The 21,967-nt window shown below is 43.9% G+C and overlaps 1 protein-coding gene across 10 annotated transcripts in view; it reads right to left on the bottom strand.

Annotated features, from left to right (window-relative positions):
• LOC310662763 (integrin alpha-X-like) overlaps positions 1-15,183 on the bottom strand; it is a 30,809-nt gene extending 15,626 nt beyond the window's left edge. For 4 of the 10 annotated variants that reach the window (XM_083409841.1, XM_083409843.1, XM_083409844.1 and 1 more), the window contains exons 1-10: positions 12,194-12,361; positions 10,741-10,846; positions 9,240-9,343; positions 8,409-8,473; positions 8,124-8,238; positions 7,313-7,443; positions 5,209-5,342; positions 3,355-3,505; positions 2,384-2,534; positions 533-606 (exon numbers count right to left, since the gene is read on the bottom strand). In XM_083409841.1, the coding sequence (XP_083265967.1) occupies positions 533-606; positions 2,384-2,534; positions 3,355-3,505; positions 5,209-5,342; positions 7,313-7,443; positions 8,124-8,238; positions 8,409-8,473; positions 9,240-9,343; positions 10,741-10,846; positions 12,194-12,230 (1,068 nt within the window). In that variant the 5' untranslated portion in view covers positions 12,231-12,361. Of the gene's footprint in view, positions 1-532; positions 607-2,383; positions 2,535-3,354; positions 3,564-3,946; positions 3,984-5,208; positions 5,343-7,312; positions 7,444-8,123; positions 8,239-8,408; positions 8,474-8,780; positions 9,075-9,235; positions 9,344-10,740; positions 10,847-12,193; positions 12,362-14,137 lie in introns of those variants that run through there. The other 6 variants (XM_083409848.1, XM_083409847.1, XM_083409849.1 and 3 more) reach the window with 6 other exon arrangements.
• Positions 15,184-21,967: the final 6,784 nt, after the last annotated feature.

The following is a 21,967-nucleotide window of genomic DNA, read 5'->3' as shown; positions in this document are numbered from 1 at the left end:
CTGACTCTCAAGGTTGCAAGAGTATAGAAATATCTCTTGCCGCCATGTCCTCCCTCCATTATTCTTTAAGACAAGAACATCAGGCTCTAAGATGAGCGCTGCTGGAACATCCCCATGGCCCATCTAATTCAGCATTCTGTTCTCACAGTAGCTAGCCAGATGCCTATGGAAAGCATGTAAGCAAGACCTGAGCACTAGAGCACTCTCTGAATACCATCTCCAACTTTGTATTTCCTTTCACTGAGGAAAATAGGTCCATGCTGATGGAACAACTGAATACAGTAATAGAAATGGGATCATGCAGTTAATCTATGAATATATTCTTCATTAACAAAAGTCATTCTGCTTGCAGGCATTTAGGACTCTCCTGGATTCTTCCTGCAGGAAACTTTCTTCCTCCTGAGGTTGCTGAAGTACAACTGCCACCATCCCTGGCCATTGGCCATGCTGACTGGGGCAGATGGAATCCGTAGTTCAGCAAGATCTGGAAGAACAAAGATTCCACACACCCTACTCTAGGGGCCAGACTCACCCGAGTCAGTAAAGCACTGAATCCTTCCTGGGACATTTCCATCTGGAAGGAACTGCTGCTCTGGAATTGGGTACCTGCAAGGAGGGGTGGGGACAGGACACAGACAAACAGGAAGAGCACATAGGAGAGGTTATAAGAAAACCCTGTATTTGAATTGCCAAATTCCACCCAGGTGGAATCTACATAGATATTTAAAAAACCTGTGAAAATGCTTAATTTTTTTAATAAAAAAAACCATTGAATTTGGCATAGCTCACTGTCATCATCTAGTGTCACATTTGTATATTGCACTTTCCAACACATTTAAAACGTTTTATTTGTAGCTGTATAGTTCAGTCCACAATCTCCAAGCTGTGAGAGGTTTCAGGGGTGCCAATGCACAACTCAGGTTTGGTTTCCCTAGAATGAAGCTCACTGGAATCATAGAAGTGTAGAGTTGGTAGGGACCACAAGAGTCATCTAGTCCAACCCCCTGCAATGAAGGGATCTTTTGTAAATCTGCACCTGTCAATAGTAATGCCCCTCTATTGTTGGCTCGGGTTGCATATATGTGTAAATAAACCACATATCATAAAGAAACCACAGTCTTCACTGTGGAAGTGGTGATGTCTTGGTGATCTAGTTTTATTTATACTGCAAGCTAAGCATAAGGTAAACGAGCTAATGGCATTAACACTCCAGTGGATCTTGCTCCCCTATTAGATTTTTTGGGCAAAGCCATGGCTTTGGATTCAACACAAAGAGAATTCAAGCCTCTGTAGCTCTGTCTCAGCCACTCGAATATGAGATTGCCCCCCAGGTTTATTGTTTCCCTACACCTAATGACAGCACCACCTCCAACCAGGGTGAGGGGAACTGCCCTCTTTAGCCCACTTTCTGAAAGCATCTCCAACTAGTAATTTCTGTATCAACCAGTCTCTTGGATTCCTTAGTTAAGCCAAGTGATACCTAAGAAACTTGGCTAGAATCATTAAGTTAACAAAGAGACTGGCTGGACCTTGTTGGAAGTCACTTTTCCTACATTTAAAATATATACAAACACCAGTCTTGGAGGGATGACTTTTAAACTAATCGCCCAATCCTATAACAATATATAGCATCCCACATAGTTAGAGGCCGAAGCTGTTCCCTGTTTTAGCAGCAGACACACCAGATGGTGCTATAGCAAGCATGAGGAACATGCGGACCTCCATATATGCTGTTGTATTCCAGGTCCTGCTTGTGGGCTTCCTCTAGGCCAGCCTTTCTGAGTCCCCAGATGTTGTTGATCTACAACTCCCATCACCCCTAGCTAGCAAGGCCAGAGCTCAGGGATGATGGGAGTTGTAGTCCAACAACATCTGGGGACCCACAGGTTGAGAACCACTGCTCTAGGCAAATGGTTAGGCACTATGAGAACAGAATATGGGACTATGGTATGATCCAGCAGGGCTCTTCTTATGTTCTTAACTCCCATCAGCCCAGCCAGCAAGGCAAAGCGTCCAACAGCATCTGGAGAACCACAGGTTTCCCATCTGAAGCTTAGATGACTTTCCTTTTGTACCACATATTGAGAGGTAGTATTCCAGGTGCAGGCTTTTAAGTCTAGGAGATCTATGTTCAAGTTATACCTCTACAGAAAATAGCTCATTTATCTCAATCACAGGTCTTCATCTGTAAAATGGGAATAATACTGACTCACCGTATAGAGTGATTGTGAGGCCAAACAAAGTAAAGACCACAAACCCCTTTGCAAATTAGAAATGTCATATGATCATGGAATAAACCATTCTCAGTGATACACAGTCCCAGACATGGACTGGCGAAAGGGACTTCAATGCCTCCTCTCAGTGCTAAGGTTCCTGTTATTACCTTCTATGGCAAAGATCTTATCCTGTAGCTGATCCTGGATGCCTTTCAGGGCATCAAAATTGTGCACTGCAAATACATGCTCGTTGTCGGGTTCAGAAGCGATGGCATTCAGCTCTTCCCTGGCACGTTGAGTTGAGAAAGCATTGCCAACCTTCATCAGACAGAAGAGAGAAAAGATGTGAGCATTTGGTCCCTATGCAGGTGAGCAATCCACTTGGCAGGGGGGCAGGTAACTGAACTAGCACCCTCCATCTCTATGAATTTTATGTTCTAAGGGTGTATCTGTACTTCAGACTTAGGGTAGATCTACAACATACATTTAAAGTACATTCAAACACCATGGCTTCCACCAATGAATTCTGGTAAATGTAGTTTGTTATGGGTGCTGGAAGCTGTAGCTCTGTGAGAAGATAACCATAGTTCCCAGGATTCTTTGGCAGAGGTCATGAGCATTAAATAGACGTTGAATGTGCTGTAAACATATGGTGTGGATCTGCCCTTAGACCAATTTCAAGAGGAAGTCCTAGAAGTCTGAACAAGTGGGTGGTGCCAAGTAGGGAGGAGCAGGGGGCCAGAGCTCCCCCAAAATTTTCAGCGAAAGTCTGGACATTGGCTTAATTTCCAAAGAAGGGTATCAGTCAGTCATTAATATGATTTGAGCTTCTTAGCTGCAATTTCACTTCTCCTACTTCAACAGGGGGGTAGGTGGGGTTGGTAAGCAATGTGAGCAGGGGCACAGCCCCAACTATAAAGCATAATGAGCTAAAAGCTCCAGAAATGTGAAATTCTCTCTCTACCCATTTTGCTGGGTAGCACTGCCAACAAGAAAGGCTATAAACATCCAAATAAAAGCAATTAAATAAGCAAAAAAATCAACTGATTTTGTGGAAATTCACATACACAAAGTGTGTTCAGACCTTTGGTCCATTTACTGTTTAGTAAACCTAGAAGACTCCTTGCAAAATCCTCACCCCAATAGCATAACGGATAATCCCTGCTTGTTCAGCCTCTTGCACCACATTCCAATATTGAAGTCGATCGTTCTTTTGACCATCTGTTATCACAACAAGAATCTTGGTAGATCCATTTCTGGAGCCTTTCCTTGGGATAAAAATCTCCTTCCTTGGAAAGAGAAGAGAACTGGATAAGGACTCCATTGTTTGCATTTCCCTAAAGCAACCTAGAGGAGAAAACAAGAGGGGATAGAGTAAAGATGTAACGCTGGGGAGGAGAACCTGTTTCCCTCCAGATGTTGCTAGCCTATAGCTCTCCTCATTCATCACCATTGGCCATGTTGGCTGGGGCTAATGTCCAGCAACATATGGAGGACCACAGAGTGCCCATCTCTGAGGGCAACCTCTTTAAAAACAGGCTTCATGCATTGAACTTAAAGGGGGGTCTTACTGTATAAAAATTGCTTCCTAATACAAATGTGAAAGCCTAATTGATGGTGTTCAAATGTTTCCTCAGTTTTCTCTCCCATGTGCACACTGATCAGGCATTAACTTACAATGCTTCCCCAGCAGACATATAGTGTGGAATTGCCATTCTTCATCCACTCACTTTTTGTGGTGCATCCACACATTGCCTAATCCAGTCATTGCCATCTAGTATTTTCCCCGCAGTTCTTGCAGTTTTCTGTAGACAACAGAAAGTCTGACTTTTCCTAAAAGTAGCTTTCCCAGAAGGGAAAAATAGCAGAATTTCCACAAGTGTAAATGCCTTTAGTGCTATTCTTTCTCCTCTCTAAAAAGGCAGAGTTTAGACATGGGCAGCGACATAGTGTGAAGAAGATCCTATGAGAGCTCAGCACACGTTCATTACATCAGAAGTGTGAAATCTTTTGCAGACTGAGGGCCAAATTGTTTTCTGAGAAACCTTCCAACATCCACATGCTAGTGGTGGATAGAGCCAGGAACAAAAGTGGGGGTGATAATGTAAACATTACAGTACAGTACACTACAGTAGGCTACTTTCTATGCACATCCACACACCCCTCTCTGTCCTCTACCCAGGCAAGCAAAAAGCACTTCTGCCTCTGGCCCTGTCCATCACTAGTGTGTGGCCCCTGAAAGATTGCCCAGAAGGGATTGTGGCTGCTAGAGGGACCACAAAAGAGCCCCTCCCAATATTGGTTGGGGGCCTGAGCCACCATCCCAGAGATAATCAGGTAAAAGCTGATTGATAATGGGAGATGTACAGCCGGTTTACTAGGGCTTAGCAGCCAACTGCACAATCTTAAGAACATAAGAACAGCCTGCTGGATCAGGCCAGTGGCCCATCTAGTCCAGTATCCTGTTCTCACAGTGGTCACCCAGATGCCTATGGTAAGCCTGCAAGCAGGGCCTGAATGCAACAGTACACTCTCCACTCGTGATTCCCAGCAATTGGCCTTCAGAAGCATACTGTCTCTCACCATGGAAGCCAGACATGGTCATTGTTGCTTGCATTGACTGAGCATGAATTTGTTTCTGTGGATCTAAGCTAACTGAACTGAACTGAGAGCTAAAGTTTGGACAGAGATAAAGAGGGAGTGGGATATAGTGATGAAGCTGAGAGTGAAGAGGATGAGCCCTAAACAGCAAGCTTCTAGTTCTTCTCCCTGTAATATTAATGAGCTGTTGGGACACCTTTTGAATTTATTTATTTTTGTTTGATATTGGACCACAATGATGTTGGAACATCTTAAAAACTCTTCACAAGTCTCCAACCTAGCAATTCATTCTGATAACAGAACTGAACCATTACTCATGCCTAGTTTGTGCCTAAAAAGGGAAGAGATGGAGCAAACTGTTTCTGCAAAGAAATAAGGTTCTTGAACATACACAACTTTTCTGATGGCAGTGGCTGTATAGGTCATGCCGCGACTTTGTGTGATACCCAAGACATTGTTAGAAGGATCTGGAGCATTGAAATCAAAGTGTTCTGTGAAGCCTGTGGAATACTGTGCCAGGGCAAACTAACAAGAGAAAGACAAAAAAGGGAGTTAATGAATAGGGCTACCTGGTCTCCAGAGGTCCAAGAAGAAATCCTATACCCTTTTACCTGGGAAGAAGCCCCACTGAACTCAACAAGACAATTACTTCTGATTAGAACATAGTAGATTGCACTGTAAGAGACCCTTAGTGAGTGAAACCTGGGAGCTGGCTGAAATAGCAGGCCAAGCTCCTCGGAGTGCGATAGGTTAAGGTCTCGTCCACACTTCCATTTGTGCCACAGGTTCTAGGCATTTGTGCCCCAGGCGCCCGAACGATGCCCGAACGGCTTCCTCCGCCGCTGCATTGCACAGAGAAACAGGTAATGTTGAGCTGGTTCTATACCTGGAAGTGGAATGAGGTGGCAAAATGGATTGTACCACTTTCAGGCTACAAATTTGGGGATTCCACTTTTGATTGTGAACACAAACACAGAGCACCCAGCAAACAAAATATGAGCACAGCTGGAAGAAAGATTCTAGCCTGGCCCTTTGAATGCTATGCTGGCTTTCTGTTTGCAGGGAGGGAGTTTAATTTTAAAGTAGGTGTTGTTGGACTCACATGGCCATCAGTCCTAGCTAGCATGGGATGATGAAAGTTGCAATCATGGATTTCCTCACTATGGCTTTAAAGGCTCCTTGCAGTTTTGCCCAATAACATACAGAGGGAGCTAGGCTTAGGAAAAATCCCACCTGTGGCTTCTGCTGTATCACAGAGGGTGTTCTTCATGCATGCAAGTTTTTCATAATATCTGTGCAACATGAAATCCATATCCCCACCGCCATTTAATCAGGATTTACTCTTTCCATAGAAAATAAATTAAATTAAAAACAAACTTGTTGCTATCAATCCATCTGCAATATATTAACAATCTGTTTGCAATATTATGTCCCTATCTGGAAGAACCCTAACTTGAATGTACATGAACTTTGCCAAGGAAACTCTGGGATGTTTTGCCGCTGCAGACACATTTCAATGTCACATCAGGAAGCCAGTAATTCTGTATGCTGGTCCCATTCAATCTATCAAGATGGAAGAAACCCAAACATGAGAATTGTGGGGGTAAAGATGTGGCAGTGACAGATCATCTGGCATGCAGCTCTAGCATGTATCAGCTTTCAATTCACTGATAACATATGACAGCCACATGAACATTAAAAAGAGAATGCAATGCGATGCTATGCATGCTACTTAGATCCTTTGATTTTAATGAGTCTACTCTGAGCATGACTAACTGGATCTCACCCAGAGTTCAAAGCACATTCTGAATTCTCTAAACCACTTTTTAAGTTATGTGTCTGCACACAGCAGGCACGTCCCAAACCTAGTTTGTTTTCTGTATAAAATTGGAGACACGGTTTCACTCTAACACCCCAAAAGTATTACATTTAGAGTAAGGAAACAAACCGTCTGCTCTCAAAAGAGCCCACTGCCAATATGTTTCTACATGTCACTATTCTGGCAACAACTCCTCAACCCACCTAAAAACCACAAACTCAAACTAGCAACTCATGCAGATATGCAAGAGACAGCCTTCTCCAAGGAGAGAGATTTGCGGTGCCTCTGCACTGGGACTGACTGGTGGATGTAACTACAGCCAGCCAATGGTGCAACAGAAAAACCTTTGGAAGGAGGCAAGACTGAAATGAAGATTTATTCAAAGATGCAGCAGGCAGCCTTATCTGTGGGTGAGTGCTTTGCACTCACAAAAAACCTCTCATGCTTAAAATAATGTATTTAGTACACTTGCAAAAGTCCTCCTACTAGTTGGTGGAGCCAGGAATGTAGGTTTTTATATGAGGAACTGAAGTGTTGCCAATACCCACAGCTAATAGAAGGTGCCTACATGGGGCCAGTGCTGGTCTTCCTCCCCCCAGGAAAGGACTGACCTCCCAAAACACAATAAGATTGCATGATGGTGCCCTCCAGCACCCCCCCCCCTTGTGTCCATTACCCGTGTGTTCCTGCCAGACAACCTCTTGATGACCTCAGAGACAAACCACTTCATTCTTTCGAAGTCCCGGTTACTGACGCTGCCTGAGCCATCAATCAAGAACACAATATCTGTTGGGTGGGTAGTGCATTCTGGGGGATACATAAAGGAACATTTCAATCTACCTTATATCCAGTGGTGTAGTGGTAAATTCTGAAAGCTCATCATGACAGCCCCCCACAGCCACACCACCAAAGAGAGTTTATGAACTCCCCAAAGGAGAGTCCAAAAATGCAGGAAGCTGAGTTGATCCATTCTTACACACATGTGCACACCAAAGTTCAACAATACATAGCTTAATACCCAATTTATTAGGATCAGCACAACTGCAATCCTATGCACAGTTTCCTAGGAGTGATCTCTATTAAGCAAACCAACTTAATTTTCATTTCCTGAAACAATTGCAAACCAAAACATGCCATCCTTCTAAACTTGCACTTCTCCAAATTTTGCAGTGCAGTTCTCCAACCAAGCAATGTGTACATAAATGTGTATATTAGGGGAAAGTGTGCATAAAATACGTACATGAATGAAAATAACATGTAAAATGCATTAAATAGGTAAAATTGCTTGCAAAAATGTGTATATTAGGAGAAATCCACACTAAAATGCTGAAAAATTTTCATAAGGAATTTGAAACACGTAAACACACTCACAGAGAGAGAGAGAGAAAGAGAGAAAGCGCACTATGGAAATGAGGAGAACTAAACTTGAAATTTGCAAACTGAGAGTCCAAGAGCAATTGACAGATTCGCTCATCCCAAGGTCTCACCTGGTAAGATCTCTGGAAACTGCTGGAACTTTTGGAGCTTTTGATCCAGAAGGAAACAGTAGCCATTCAGATACATGTTTGTTCCACAGGCTCGGTGTACTGTGGGGCCACACACCTTCCAAGTGAACAAAGAGGGAGTTTTCATGATATGTTCAAATTTGCTGAGTATGCTATTTGACTAGGAGAGGATTTTAATCCGGGCCCATTCAAACTCAATTCTTTCCCTCCAACAATGCCGATTTCCCATCAGAGTGCCAAAAAAGAAAAGAAAAGAGAAGAATTTACCAAGATTTGAGAATCCCTGGCAACCAAGGACAGACCAAGGGACATATTGACAGCATCTATAGGCCCTGAAAGAAATAATAGTAATCATGCTGAGATTATTAATCGTTAAGAAGGGAGAAGAACAACTATATTAACCCAGTGGCAGAGCATTTGCTTTGCACTCAGAAGGTATCAGGTTCAATCCCCAGCATCTCCAGGTAGGGCTATAAAAGAACCTTCTCTGAAACCCTGTACAGCAGCTACCAGACAGTACTGAGGGAGATTGATAGGTCTTTGCCCTAAGGGGCTTACAGTCTAAAAAGAGGTGCAGGGAAACAACAGAGGGCATGGGGAAATGGAAACAGAGATAAACAGGGGGAGACAACCTGGTACCTTCCAGATGCTGTTGGGCAGCAAGTCCTGTCATCCCTGGCCACTGACCATTCTGATTGGGACTGAGGGGCATTGGAGTCCAACAGCATCTGGTGGTCATCAGGTTGGCAAAGGCAGCTTTATAGCAATCTCAGATCTGTAGGGAAATGTCCGAGAGCCTCGCTCTGACCTCAGGCTACTATAGCTGTACAATTTAGAAACTAGTCTCACTTCCTCCTCTTTGTCCCTTCCCACAAGATCTCACTTCTCTTGAACTGAAACTCAGACATCCTACCTCTCTCAGACAATCCAGTCCCAAATTCTGTTAAAAAAAAAAAACCTTACTCCTGCAACAGCGACCACAAGCCCAGGCTACCCTGACCCCATACCTCCCTCTCTCTTCTCTCTGAGAGAACCTGGACCACCTTTTGGCTTTTCCCAGATAGGACCAGCTTCATTTGAAACTTAGAAGTTACCTACGTTGGATGCTAAACTCCGTACAGGCACTTGAACTGTAGGTGCACCGGTAAAGTTTACCAATTTCGTTCACTCGTCCATGCTGAAGTGGGGCACCGACAAGAACCCTGAGGTGAGGGGGGCAATAGGCAGGTGATTAGTATCTATACAGTGACACTTTATGATGTAACCTGAGCCAGGTGTGGGGAACCTTTGGCCCTTCAGATGTTTCCGCAACTCCCATCACCACTGACCATTGGTCATGTTTGCTGGAGGCTGTTGAGAGTTATAGTTTAGCAGCATCTGGAAGGCCATGGGCTCCTCAGTCCTGCCCTAAGCAAAGAAAGAAAAGACAGTGCTCTGCCAAAAGGAGCTCACGAGACAACAAAGAGAGAAGGGAGAGAAGGGAGTGGCCAGCCAAGAAAACAAAGAATGAACTTGAGCTAAACCAGTTACTTCAGTTTTGCTTCAGCTGAGAAACAGCACTAAGGCATCAGGCCAAAAGCTGCTCAGACAAGATGGGCTTGGGAGGGAGAGGGAAGTATGGACGGGGGGGGGGGGGTCCATGCATACAGGTAGGGGTGGGAGAGAAATTACATTCAATTTGCATTTTAATAAGAAATGACCTAATTCACATTTCTTGAACCAATACATGGACTGAAATACAGCTATCCTTCACAATTCACATGTCTCAAAATTTCACATTGCAGTCCTCCCTCCATTAAAGTAATGGGTAGAATTCAAAGTAGCACTAATTTCCTTAGTGCTCCATCAATGCGAGCATTTTTGCTTGCCTGATGGAACAATCTCCCCTCTCCTCACTCCACACACTGTTCTGGGGGTTTTCCAACCCCATCTCTGAGCCAATGTGTGGGGGGGGGGCGGTGTATGGAGGAAGAGAGGGGAAAGAACCATCACACTATCAGGACTTGTTGCACTGACTCCCACCAGTGCAACTGTTTAGTTGAAAATATCCCAAAGTGCACAAAAATGCATATAAAAGGGGGAAGTGTGCATAAAAAGCCACACATTCATGAAAATGCAGCTCAAATGCACTACATGTTTCCTAGTATTAGTCAAAGCTGCATGCAAAAATGTGATTATTAGAACTTTGCACCAAAGTGTTGAAGATTTGTGTGTGTGTGTGTGTTAAAGTAGACTGCTACAGAATTTAAAATTGGAGACATGAGAAACAGAAATTGAAATGAACAGATTCATCCATCCCTATAGACAGAATAGCACGAAAGAATCTTAACAGTCGTTCAGGAGAAAAGGAAAAACGTGAAGCAACTGTGGGTGGTGGAGCTGAAGAAATATAAGTTGCAAGTAAGGGAGGAAAGCCTAGGAAGTTAGGGGTCAGGTCAGGCCACTGAAAATGTCACAATGCATACAAAAAGTGTTGCCAATTAAGGGCCTTGCTGTTTTTGTTCCCCAGTGCCATTTGCCATTTTTTCATCTTCCTTCCGAGCCCTCCTCCTATGTTCCCAGTAACCCTGTCCCTGACACCGAATCAGCTTCCTCTTACTCATTCCTGGTCTGTGCCACGCTGCTCCCAAAGCTCTGAGTTCTTATCTGAAAGATGGTTGGTGTAGCCACATCCACGCTAAATCCGCAACACCATGACACCAGCACTGCAAGAGTTAAAGGGACTCTCAGTACACCACTTACACACACACACACACACACACACACACACACAACCCATTCCAGGTTGATTTTTTTAAAAAAATATTTTGTCTTTTCCAGATACAAGAAAAGTGGGGACCCATACCCCACAAGAGAGTACATCAAAGTTACTGCTGTAAGGTGTTTAGATAGGTCATCATTACACATACTAGTTGAAGGTTTATTTCTATAGATCTCCATGAGATGCTGGAGGCCTCTATTCATGCTCATTTTGAGATACGTAAGAAATAAAGATAAATCAAGTTGGATAAAAGGCATCTGTAACAAACGAACATTTGTCAATTTGCCCATGAAAATCAAGTCCCAAAGTTTTTCCAGCCAAGCCTCAAAAGAATACCAATAGTTGGTTATAGTATGCTGTGGTCCAACGGTCATGAGACGAATAATAAAGTCCTTATGGAAAAGTCTGAGGCATCTGAATCAACCCCTCCAGCTTAATTAACCCAGAACAATTACTATTGTTGCTCAGCATTGGAATTGAGTCAAGGCTCAGATCCAGACTTCAATCTAGTCTGAAGACAATGTGTTAAGGCAGGGCAGTTAACAGCATGGTTGGCCCTCCAGATTTTGCTGGACAACAACTCCCATCATCCATGGGATGATGCTACCTGGGACTGATGGGAGTTGGAGCCCAACAACATATGGAGGGTACCACATAGGTTATCCCTGGAGCATGTAATGAAATACTAAAGGCAAAGGCAAGTCCTCATGGAGCTCAGAGCATTGGTCTGGGGAATGCATGCTGAAGGAAATTATTTACAGTAATTCAAATTTACATTCCTGCAGCAATCTCAAAAGGCTGCTACAAGCAGGGCCAATTTTTGTTTTTTGGTTTTTTTAAAAAACAACTTTCCAGTTCTCATCAAAATTGCCCAGTTTTTCTCACATTCTATTCATTTGATTGTACATAGCTTCTCTCTTGGATGGAGAGAACACACAAAGGACAGAGTTAAGGTCAGAGTTGCCCCTACTCTGCAGCACGGTCATTGCGTAAATTGTGTGTTTGTGGAGCAAGTGAGGCTAGAGCAAATTTATTTCAAACAATGAAGCCGTTTCAAGCAGGTGAAAAGAAGTAGCAGGAAGCTGCTTCTTTTATTTAATGCCGCTTCCGTAGAATGCAAAGAGACAATAACTTTGACTATCATACAGGGCTGTTGTTTTGCAACTAGGTTTCACAAGAAATAGATACACTTTGTTTTTTTTCTGATCTCAATTTGGACCGAGCAGGTTGCTTTTTAAAAGATTTGGATGAGCACCCACCACCCTCAGACTCCCTTGCTGTTATCACTTACCTGTGCCCAGGTAAAAAAGAAGTGCTGGGAGATCCATGCCTAGTATTATTTAGACTGGGATGAAATGACCAGTGGAGAAAAGAGTAGAAAAGCAGGGTGCCCAGCAGGCAATAGAGCTGCTTTGAAGGTAACTGGCAGCTAAACAGCTGAATACATAAAGTACAGAAGTGTAACTTTATCTGATACAGAGTCTGAGAAGAAAGCCCAGCCCTCAAGGGGAGGGGGGCGGACTAGAACAGATTGTGTGAGTCAGAAAGTGTGGCTACTGGAAGGGGGTGGGAAAATGAGCGAAATGGAAAGCCAGCAAGATCAGAGGCCAAAGAAGAGAGGGCCCTGAACTGCCGTGTTAATAAAAGGAGGCTTTTTTAAAACCCTGGCAGCTTACGCTGGGATGAGAAAAATTGGACCTGCTTGTTGAATTCTCTCTCATACATGCAACTAGTTGTTTTGTTTTATACAGGAAGTTTAACAACAAAATTGAAAGAAAAAGAAAACATCAAAAGCTCACATTAAAAATATAATGACATCCATCTCAGTTTAAACATATTAAGCCCCATTTGCACTGTACATTTAAAGCAGTAAGGTAAAGGTAAAGGGACCCCTGACCGTTAGGTCCAATCGTGGACGACTCTGGGGTTGTGGAGCTCATCTCGCTTTTCTGGCTGAGGGTGCCGGTGTACAGCTTCCAGGTCATGTAGCTAGCATGACTAAGCTGCTTCTGGCGAACCAGAGCAGCACACGGAAACGCCGTTTACCTTTTCGCCAGAGCAGTACCTATTTATCTACTTGCACTGCATACTTTCAAACTGTTAGGTTGGCAGGTGCAGGGACCGAGCAACGGGAGCTCACCCCGTCGTGGGGATTCAAACCACCAACCTTCTGATCAGCAAGCCCTAGATAGCATACCACTTTAAACACTTTATATCTTTCCCCAAGGAATCCTGGAACAGTAGCTTTTTAAGGGTGCTGAGAATTGTTAGGAGACCCTTGTCCCCCCCCCCCCCCCAAAGAGTGGTTTAACAATCAACCCCTCTTTCCAGAGAACATTGCATGAGCAAATGGGCAGATGGAGAACTTGTAAAGAATTGCAGTCAGCAGTGCAGTAGAAAGAGCCTTTGATTGTTCAGAAGCCAGCCAGCAGGGGAGACATGGGAGAGCTTGAGGAGGAAAAAAGTGCCTCAGAGAAGGCTGAACTACAGGCTTGAGGTGAGAGGTGAGAGTTGCTGCTGATAGATTTCTTCACTCCATATGATGAAAAAGGTCAAGAGGAGAAGTTGGAGGCATGTGCATGTGCAAGCAGCCAGCATCTGGACAAGTGGCTGTGTAAGAGAAAGGTCAAGAGGAGAAGTTGGAGGCATGTGCATGTGCAAGAGGTGACTGGGAAGAGGAGTTGCCTTCAAAAACCTTCTTCGAATTTCCAGCACTAGTAGAATCTGTGTTGTCAGTGCATCTTCAGCTCAGGGGGCTGCATCCATGCCATACTTTTAAAGCACATGGCTTTTTTTGCTAAAGAACCCTGAGAACTGTTGTTTGTGGAGGGAGTTGTAGTTCTGTGGTGAGTAAACAACAGTTCCCAGGAGCCTTTGGGGAAAGCTATTTGCTTTAATTGTGCACTGAATAGGTTTTAAGGTGTGGGTGTGGCTAAGGTCTCACTGACTCAAAGCCCTCAGCAAAAGTACAGAACCCCTGCCCCAGCCATGGGAGCCAAATTCTAGAAGACAAGGTCCCTCCCCCCCCCCCCCCCGCAATAAAATACTTGAGAGAGCTGCCCCCCCCCCAAGAGTTGGTGGTCATTGCCATTCAAATGGTCACATGCACTGCGTCATGTGATTGACTGGGGGGCTTACTTGGGCCCTCCAATTGGCACCCCTTTCACCTCCAATGCCACTGGAGTCAATAGCTCCTGAAACTGGCTGGGTTCTTTTAAACATAGGCTTCACTTACATTCTGAGCTGTCCAGGATGCTACCTCCTTTGCTTCTTTTGCCTTCTCTAAATTTGATGTACCGGTATTCCTTCCCTGAATTTTCTGTGAACTCTGCACTCTGACTCACTGAATAGCCTCATTGGAGCTCAGCCTGACCTTGTTCCATTGGACCTCTCTGCTTATTGACTTTGCATTCCTGGAGCCTGACTCCCAGTTGGCCCAATCTTACTTCCTAGACTGAAACTGGACTTCCAGGATATTATTTTGTATACTCATTATCTTTTTCATACCCACACCCACACACCTCTGGGGCTGGAACTCCTCAGCCCACGACCCCCTACCCAGAATGGAACATTGACCTGTCCTTAGGCCACATTTGCCTCACACATTTAAAGTAGTAAAGCAGCATTCTACGTTAACAGCTTCCTCCAAAGAATCTGGGGAACTGTCATTTGTTAAAGTTGCTAAGAGTAGCTAGAAGACCCTGTTGTGCCACCAGCCCCAATCTGTGCGATGAGATGCTCTGGCAGTCCCTGCAACCCTCTGCACCACCTTCCCTCTCTTAATAAGATGTACACCTATGAGCTGGCTTTTGGATGGGTAGTTCACGAATCCCTCTTTATTCCTTCTGCCACCATGGATAATATATATCTGAATACTCCACCCCTAGCCTAGCCAAATGAGAAGTACCGGTAGGTAGTGTCATGCAATTAATTTCTTAAACATAAATGATAAACAATGCTTATATAATCACTTGATGTACATAAGCATATGGTTTCAATTCCTCTTTCTCTTTTTCGTTGCTTTGTTTCGTATGCAGCACTAGCTTCTATATTACTGTTTCTGTCAGGGCCGGCACATCCCGTTTTGCCACTTGAGGAGAAATGGGAAGTGCCCCCCTGCCCTGCCGCCATGCCACACAGCCTGCCCTGCCGCCTCCGCCATTGCTTCACCCCACCTCAGGGGTGGGCCCTGTCTGGTTCCTCTACTAACTAACCAGCCCTGCTTCACACCCACCGCCAACTCTCCTCCCACCCTCATTCTGCTCTTAACTGAACTCTCAACTGACTCTCAACTGCCAGCATTCAAATTCCTTTTCAAACTCCCATCCAATCAGCATGCACCACCAACATTCCAAACTCACTCCCCCCCCCCCCCTTACTTCACCTTAATTCTTCCAACAGGCTTCCCTTTACATTTACCTCAGTTACACTACTGTTACACACAATATCATATACCAGAACCTCACAGACCTCTGTTGCTCTTGTACAGCTGCACTTCCCAGAATGGTTTAACAGTCAATCCCTCTTCCCAGGGAACTCTTGGAATTGTACCTCTGTGAAGGGCAAAGTGCTCTCCCAGCAACCTGGCTTTATTCTCCATTGGCTTCTACCAATATAAGTGACTACATTTCTTCCCCTGTCAGCCATTTCATATAATGGTTCACGTCAATCAAACAAACCATAGTTGAGTTGCATCACTAAGTAGCAGGTCTGGGAAACCTATGGCCTTCCAGATGTTGCTCAACAGCAACTCTCATCATCCCTGGTTATTGGCCATGCAAGCTGGGGCTGATGGTGGTTGTGGTTCAGCAACAGCTAGAGGACCAAAGGTTCCGCAGACCTGCTATATTGTTTTAAATCACACTTAATCTTTCCTCTCTGAGAGTATGGTCCACAGAGAATGATGCCTTTGATTGTTTCCTATAAAGCTGTCCAATGTTGAAGCCTGCTGGTTTTTATCAAAGCTGTGGAACTGTCACCAGTATTTCCTGGAAGCAAAATTAAAGTTTTGGCAACACAACATTTCTGAGGGTGTGGGTTGCAAATAACCATGATAGCTCCGTATCAGCAAAGGTTCACCTACTAAATTTCTGTGGGTCACAGACTGCTGCTGAAAAGCATAGGAGGTGGGCAGCTGATAAGCAATTTATTTTTAAAAAAGGTCTGCTATCTATCTTAAACTGCCCACATTTAAAAACCACATGCATTTCCCCCCATTAATATTTTTATTCATTTTCACTTCCACTGTATTTACCTACTGCACACACCAACATATAGGGATAACAGCAACATGGAAAGAAATGCCAAATATATGGTGTTAACTACCCAGGGTGCAGGGCACATGGTCTTCGACTTGCTGGTGGCTTCTCTTTCTGTCTTTTGTTAGGTTAATGACTTGGCCATTATTAGCTTGGTTCCCCTTGATGGTTCCTCTCTCCCAGGTGGTTCCCTGGACAGGGAAAGCTGAGGCCAGCTACTTAAGGTCCCCTCCAAACATTAACCCTCCAAACATTAATTCAAACTTTTATTTGACCCAAGTATTTAAGGGGATCTGGTCCCCCACAAACTCATAACAGTATGTTTTAAAGTTTTGTAAATTTTGCTGATTTTATCATTTCAGCTTTTAATAAACTGATTTGAGGGGTCGTTTTTCCCCCAATCAAGTGGTATGTAAATTTTTATGAAATAAATAAGTGGGTTTTGAATTTTTCAAGGAACATGGAGAGGGGCTATCAGCGGAGACTCTAGACACCCATTCCCTGCCCCCAGAAACACACAAACTGAAATCCTACAAACACACATAAAAGCCTACAGGCATAATATGGAAATGATTGCAACTAATCCTAAAGCAGCAATCCTAACCTCTCTTATCTGGAAGGAGGCCCCATTGATCTCAATAAGACTTAGCTCTGAGTAGGCATTGCAGCATACATACACATGCACACATAAACATAACCACAGGCCCCATATGCACTATACATTTAAAGCAGTGTCATACCACTTAAAACAGTTTTGGCTTCCCTCAAAGAACCCTACAATTCCTGGGAATTTTAGCTCTGTGCAGGGGATATGTGTCTTCTTATAATTTAGCAACACTAACAAACTTCATTTCCCATTATTCTGTGGGGGAAGCCATTACTGTTTAAAGCGGTATAATGCTGCTTTGAATGCACAGTGGTACCTCGGGTTAAGAACTTAATTCGTTCAGGAGGTCCGTTCTTAACCTGAAACTGTTCTTAACCTGAGGTACCACTTTAGCTAATGGGGCCTCCCGCTGCCGCCGCATGATTTCTGTTCTCATCCTGAAGCAAAGTTCTTAACCTGAGGTACTATTTCTGGTTTAGCGGAGTCTGTAACCTAAAGCATCTGTAACCCAAGGTACCACTGTATAGTGCAGAAAGAACCACACACACAGAGATACAGGACTCAGCTATACAGCTGCAAAAAAACCCCACATGTTTTAAGTGTGTTTTAAGTGCAATATACAATGTGAAATTAGATGACTCCGGTGAGCCTTATTTAAAATTCAATGTATTTTTTAAAATGCTTTTTAAAAAAGCATATTCAGAACAGTTTTTATATGTGTGGAGATTCCACCACAGTTTCTAGTGGGGTTTACCTTCAAAGTGATTTGTTTTTTAAATCAGACAAATTTTCAGGAGCTCCTCTGAGGTTTTCATTATTCATGTTAACTTTTAGTCTTGTTATTTATAGCAGTTTCTCTTTGAAATGGGAGCTGCTGTGTGATGAAGTGGGGGCACTAATCTTGATCTCTCCATCACTACACCCAACCCCCAGAATATTTCCTAATGTGTGCTCATTCATAAGAGTCACTGGCAGATTGGGTGACATTATGCTTAGATCACTCTACATAGGCTTGCCACTTTCCTCTAGTCGCTAAACAGAGCAATCAGTACCTGTGTACTCCACACCAAGCTTAGGCCAGTTCGACTGCATACATCCTTAAAATATTCTAACTAAATTATCATGGCAGTCACACAAGATTATTTGCATTTTGTGAAATTAATACTACAGTAAAAAAAAAAAAAAGGGAAATGTAGTTTGTATTAAAAATGTGCCAAGGAAAACTACTGAATCCTCACCCTGCTTTCAGTAGTGAGGTTTTTTTTGTGTGTTTGCTACATTTCCAACCTAAGTGTTATACGAAAGAAGATGAAAAGCTTTATTGGTTCCCGAAAGTTCTATTTACCTTGCTATCCACTTTGAACCTTTGAAGAAAGTGCTTTACCTGTCAGCCTCACCCACCTCATAGGGTTGTTGTGTAGATAAAATTGGGGGAATAGAGAAGAACCACATATGATGCCTTTTACTCATTGAAAGAGAGGAACAATATACATAAGGAAACAATGCAACAGATACTTTTGTATGTCTAAGTGGCCCAAATCAGTTCTTGGATTCCAGCCGCCCTTTCTATTCTGGTTCCCCACAAAAGTATGAAAGGAACAAACAGAAAGCAGAAGGATTATGTTCCTCTTCTCAATTTGTTGCTAAGGTTTGCAAAATCCTAAGTCTTGATTCTTGCAAAAAAAATATAATCAAACAAACCCAGCGATCAATCATCCCAAGTCAAGATACTACTGCTTCTGGGCCAAGGGTACAGCAGCTGATTCAAAACTTTCTATCTTTTCCAGATAGACAACGACCTAGCACAGACAACCACCTTAGCTCTAATGAAGGTTAAGTAAAGCTGCAGAAACAGTGGTATTATAAATTTTAGCGCTACAAACTTTACAAGGTTTGTTGGCCTTGCTGTTCACATGGACTGTTCACATCTGATGTGACCAAAAAAACCACTGGGAAATATGCACACGCCAACACTAGAGAAGGGGAATTCACAGCTGAGAAAGAGAACTACACATTTCACCAGGTGGCAGGAAATACTGAAGGCTTTCTGACTGCTAGTCACCTGATTTTTTGTTCACCTTTAAAAATACCATAGGCAAAAGCCAATACAGTGGTAGCTTGGGTTACATACACTTCAGGTTACATAAACTTCAGGTTACAGACTCCGCTAACTCAGAAATATTACCTCGGGTTAAGAACTTTACCTCAGGATGAGAACAGAAATCGTGCGGCAGCAGCGGGAGGCCCCATTAGCTAAAGTGGTACCTCAGGTTAAGAACAGTTTCAGGGTAAGAACAGACCTCCAGAACGAATTAAGTACTTAACCTAAGGTACCACTGTAGGTGTAACTAACCAAAGCAGTTGCACTTGCAGTATCGTCACAATGGGGGGGTGGGGGGAGGTGTGCCCCCAGTGCCATGTCTGGGGGGGTGACAAGAAGGCACCACGTGAGGGCTCTCCCCACTGTGGCAGCGCGAGCAGCCATTGCGCCACCGCAGTCACATGTGGAGGGTCCTCCGTTCACTTCTGCAGCCATGAACAGAGGATCCTGGCACCGTCCGTACGGCGCTGAAGTGGTGCTGCCAGCTGTACAGCACATATGCGGTGGCGCTACGTATGGCGCATGCGTCGTATGTAGGGACGCCGCACATGCGCCCTACGTAGCAATGTCCTGCCCCAGGTGTCATGATGCCTTTGTTCGCCCCTGTGCACTTGAATAAAATATTGGAGGTGGGGTTTGAAGCCCCGCTCTGTATAATCAATCACAAGACGCAGCACACACAACCATTTGAATGGTAATGGCCACCAACTTGGGGGTGGGCAGCCCTGTTAAATATTTTATTGGGGGGCTGAAGGGACTCGGCCCCTAGGAGTCGGCTCCTATGGTCGTAGGAACATGGTCCTCCCAGCAAAATATATTGGGGAAATGTAATTTCCTTGAAATGGAAGCCAGATGCCTGCATTAGACCCTTGCAGCAACAGAGTGAGGAGGACTGAGCATGATAAAATAGTTGCCTCTGCAAAGTTCCCATTAGCTACATAAAAATATTTTTTGCTTCTTAAAGCATTGCTCAATACTGCAGCTCTTTCCCATCTCTCTCACACGACCCGCTGCTGTGGGTTTGCTCACGATGTTGTCAGGTGGCTGCAGCCCATAAGTGCACATTCTGGCTGATACAAGCCACATCGCAGTGGTTTGGCTGCTTTAAAACCCACTTCCTTGTCTCGTGAACAGATGTTCACTGCTGCGCCCCCTTTTCTTTGCCTTTTAAAGAAAAGGAGAGAAACATTTGCTCCCTAGGATCTATCCATTAAATGTGCCACCTTTTTAAAGGCAATTTGGTGTCCTTTTCCTACTTAATGTGCAACATACTTTATGGCTTTATCCATAAAGTGATTGCAATGGGATTAGGGGCTGGGGTAGATGTGTTCTTAGGGTCTTTTTCAACCTCATGACACTTGATGGTTTGAACAGGAGACTGCTAAGAGAACCAGGATTACTTTGGTGGCCTGGCAAAGTGGCAAAATACTTTTCCACATTACTAAGGCTGCTGCCTCTAGCTCTTTCGGAAGAGGAGAGCATTTTGGAAAGAGGCCTAAGCTTTATCCCTCACTCCTCTGAGCTCTGAAATGTGCTGACTGAGTCTGTGTGAGCAAAGATAGCATATTGAGAAGCTACAGCAGGGAGAGGTTTAGGCAAGAGTCGGGCTGCAGGTCAGAGTGTAAAACGCAGCCCTCACTCCAAAATCTGGTGGCAGTCAGGGTATGTTAAGCATGCCATGAATCTATGCCGAATCTATATGTAAATAAACCATGTATCCCAGAATGCCTTAAGAGCTGCTCCAGATTGGTATATTGTGTCAAAGGTTTCTGACAAATACAGTGCATCAGTGGTGGATTTATTCTGCTTTAGTTTGTGTCCTGATGTTTCCCCAATGCTAGCACATTATTGTCATCTGGAAAGGAAAAACATAAACCTGAACGTTGTCATAAGGGCAATCCCGGCAGAGAATATAACAACTCTTGGTCAGCTGCTAAGGCAGACCCACTATCCTGGTAGACCTTTCAGAATCAGCAGGGATACAGATGCATGATGGAAAGGGTAGCTGGAAGGCTCAATTGTCATGTCCCAGTGGCCTTCTAGCAGCCCAACCAGCAGGACTGGGCCAAGACATTTTGGCACCTGAGGTGAACCATAAAATGGAGTGAAGATCTACCTCAGGAACAAGGGAGGACTAAAGAGCTACATCGGGAACAAGGTTTAAAACAATGGTTCACCAGGAGGCTGCAGTAGAGGTGGTCTAGGGAGGGGCTGCCGAGGAGACAGTACATCCAGATTCCAAGGAGTGCACTGCAGCCGTCACTGTCACTGTGGCAGTGGCAGCAAAGTTATCCCCACCACAGTAGAATGCACGCCTCCATTTAACTTATAAGAGGACTCTAGAAAGGGAGCTGGCTCCTGAAAAGTAATAACTTTAGCAACTCAAGCTCACAAAATTTTAACAAGACATTGTCAAAAGGCATAAACACACAAATCAGGGACAGTGATTTGCCCGAGACAGGGAAGAGATAGGAACTGTCCCTAATAAACAGGGATAACTGAAGCATTTGTCATATTCCTCCAGGACTCAAATTTTTAAGGGCTATTTGCCAAAAACACATGATCTAAAATTGGCAGAAGTGACACATCAGTGAGAGCTAGAAACTTTATTTTCCTCACCCAGCAAAAGAAATAGACACAAGCTGATTAGTCTGACCAAATATAGCCCTGGGGGAGAAGTCTGTCATTCATCCGCTTGTGGTAAACTTCCTTGCTATTTAAAAATACAGATATATGAAAAATTAAACTTCCTCTTTCCTGTACTTTGGCGACCAGTAGTGAGGTGATGCAGAGAAATAATAGCAGGACAGAAATGACTATATGGGATTATTTATGGCTGAGTCCAGCATTGCAATACCACTTTTGTGCAGTGACGTGAACTCACTGCATTTGCAAGCTGACCTTGTGTTTCTCTTGGAAGCAGACGGGAAGAAAGAAATTCAAAATTAAAACGACACCGTCATCACAAATATGGTATCCTGCTTGTTTCCTTTTTAGATAGATGTTTCCTTTTTAGATAGATAGATAAGGGAAATGTATTGGCGTCAGACCTGAAGAAGCTTTATACGTAGAGCTGCACTTCATGTTACTGGACTACAA

Source organism: Podarcis tiliguerta (genome assembly GCF_965153285.1).
Source record: "Podarcis tiliguerta genome assembly, chromosome: 13".
Classification (NCBI taxonomy): Eukaryota; Metazoa; Chordata; class Lepidosauria; order Squamata; family Lacertidae; genus Podarcis; species Podarcis tiliguerta.
This window is presented reverse-complemented; position numbering and strand designations above follow the sequence as displayed.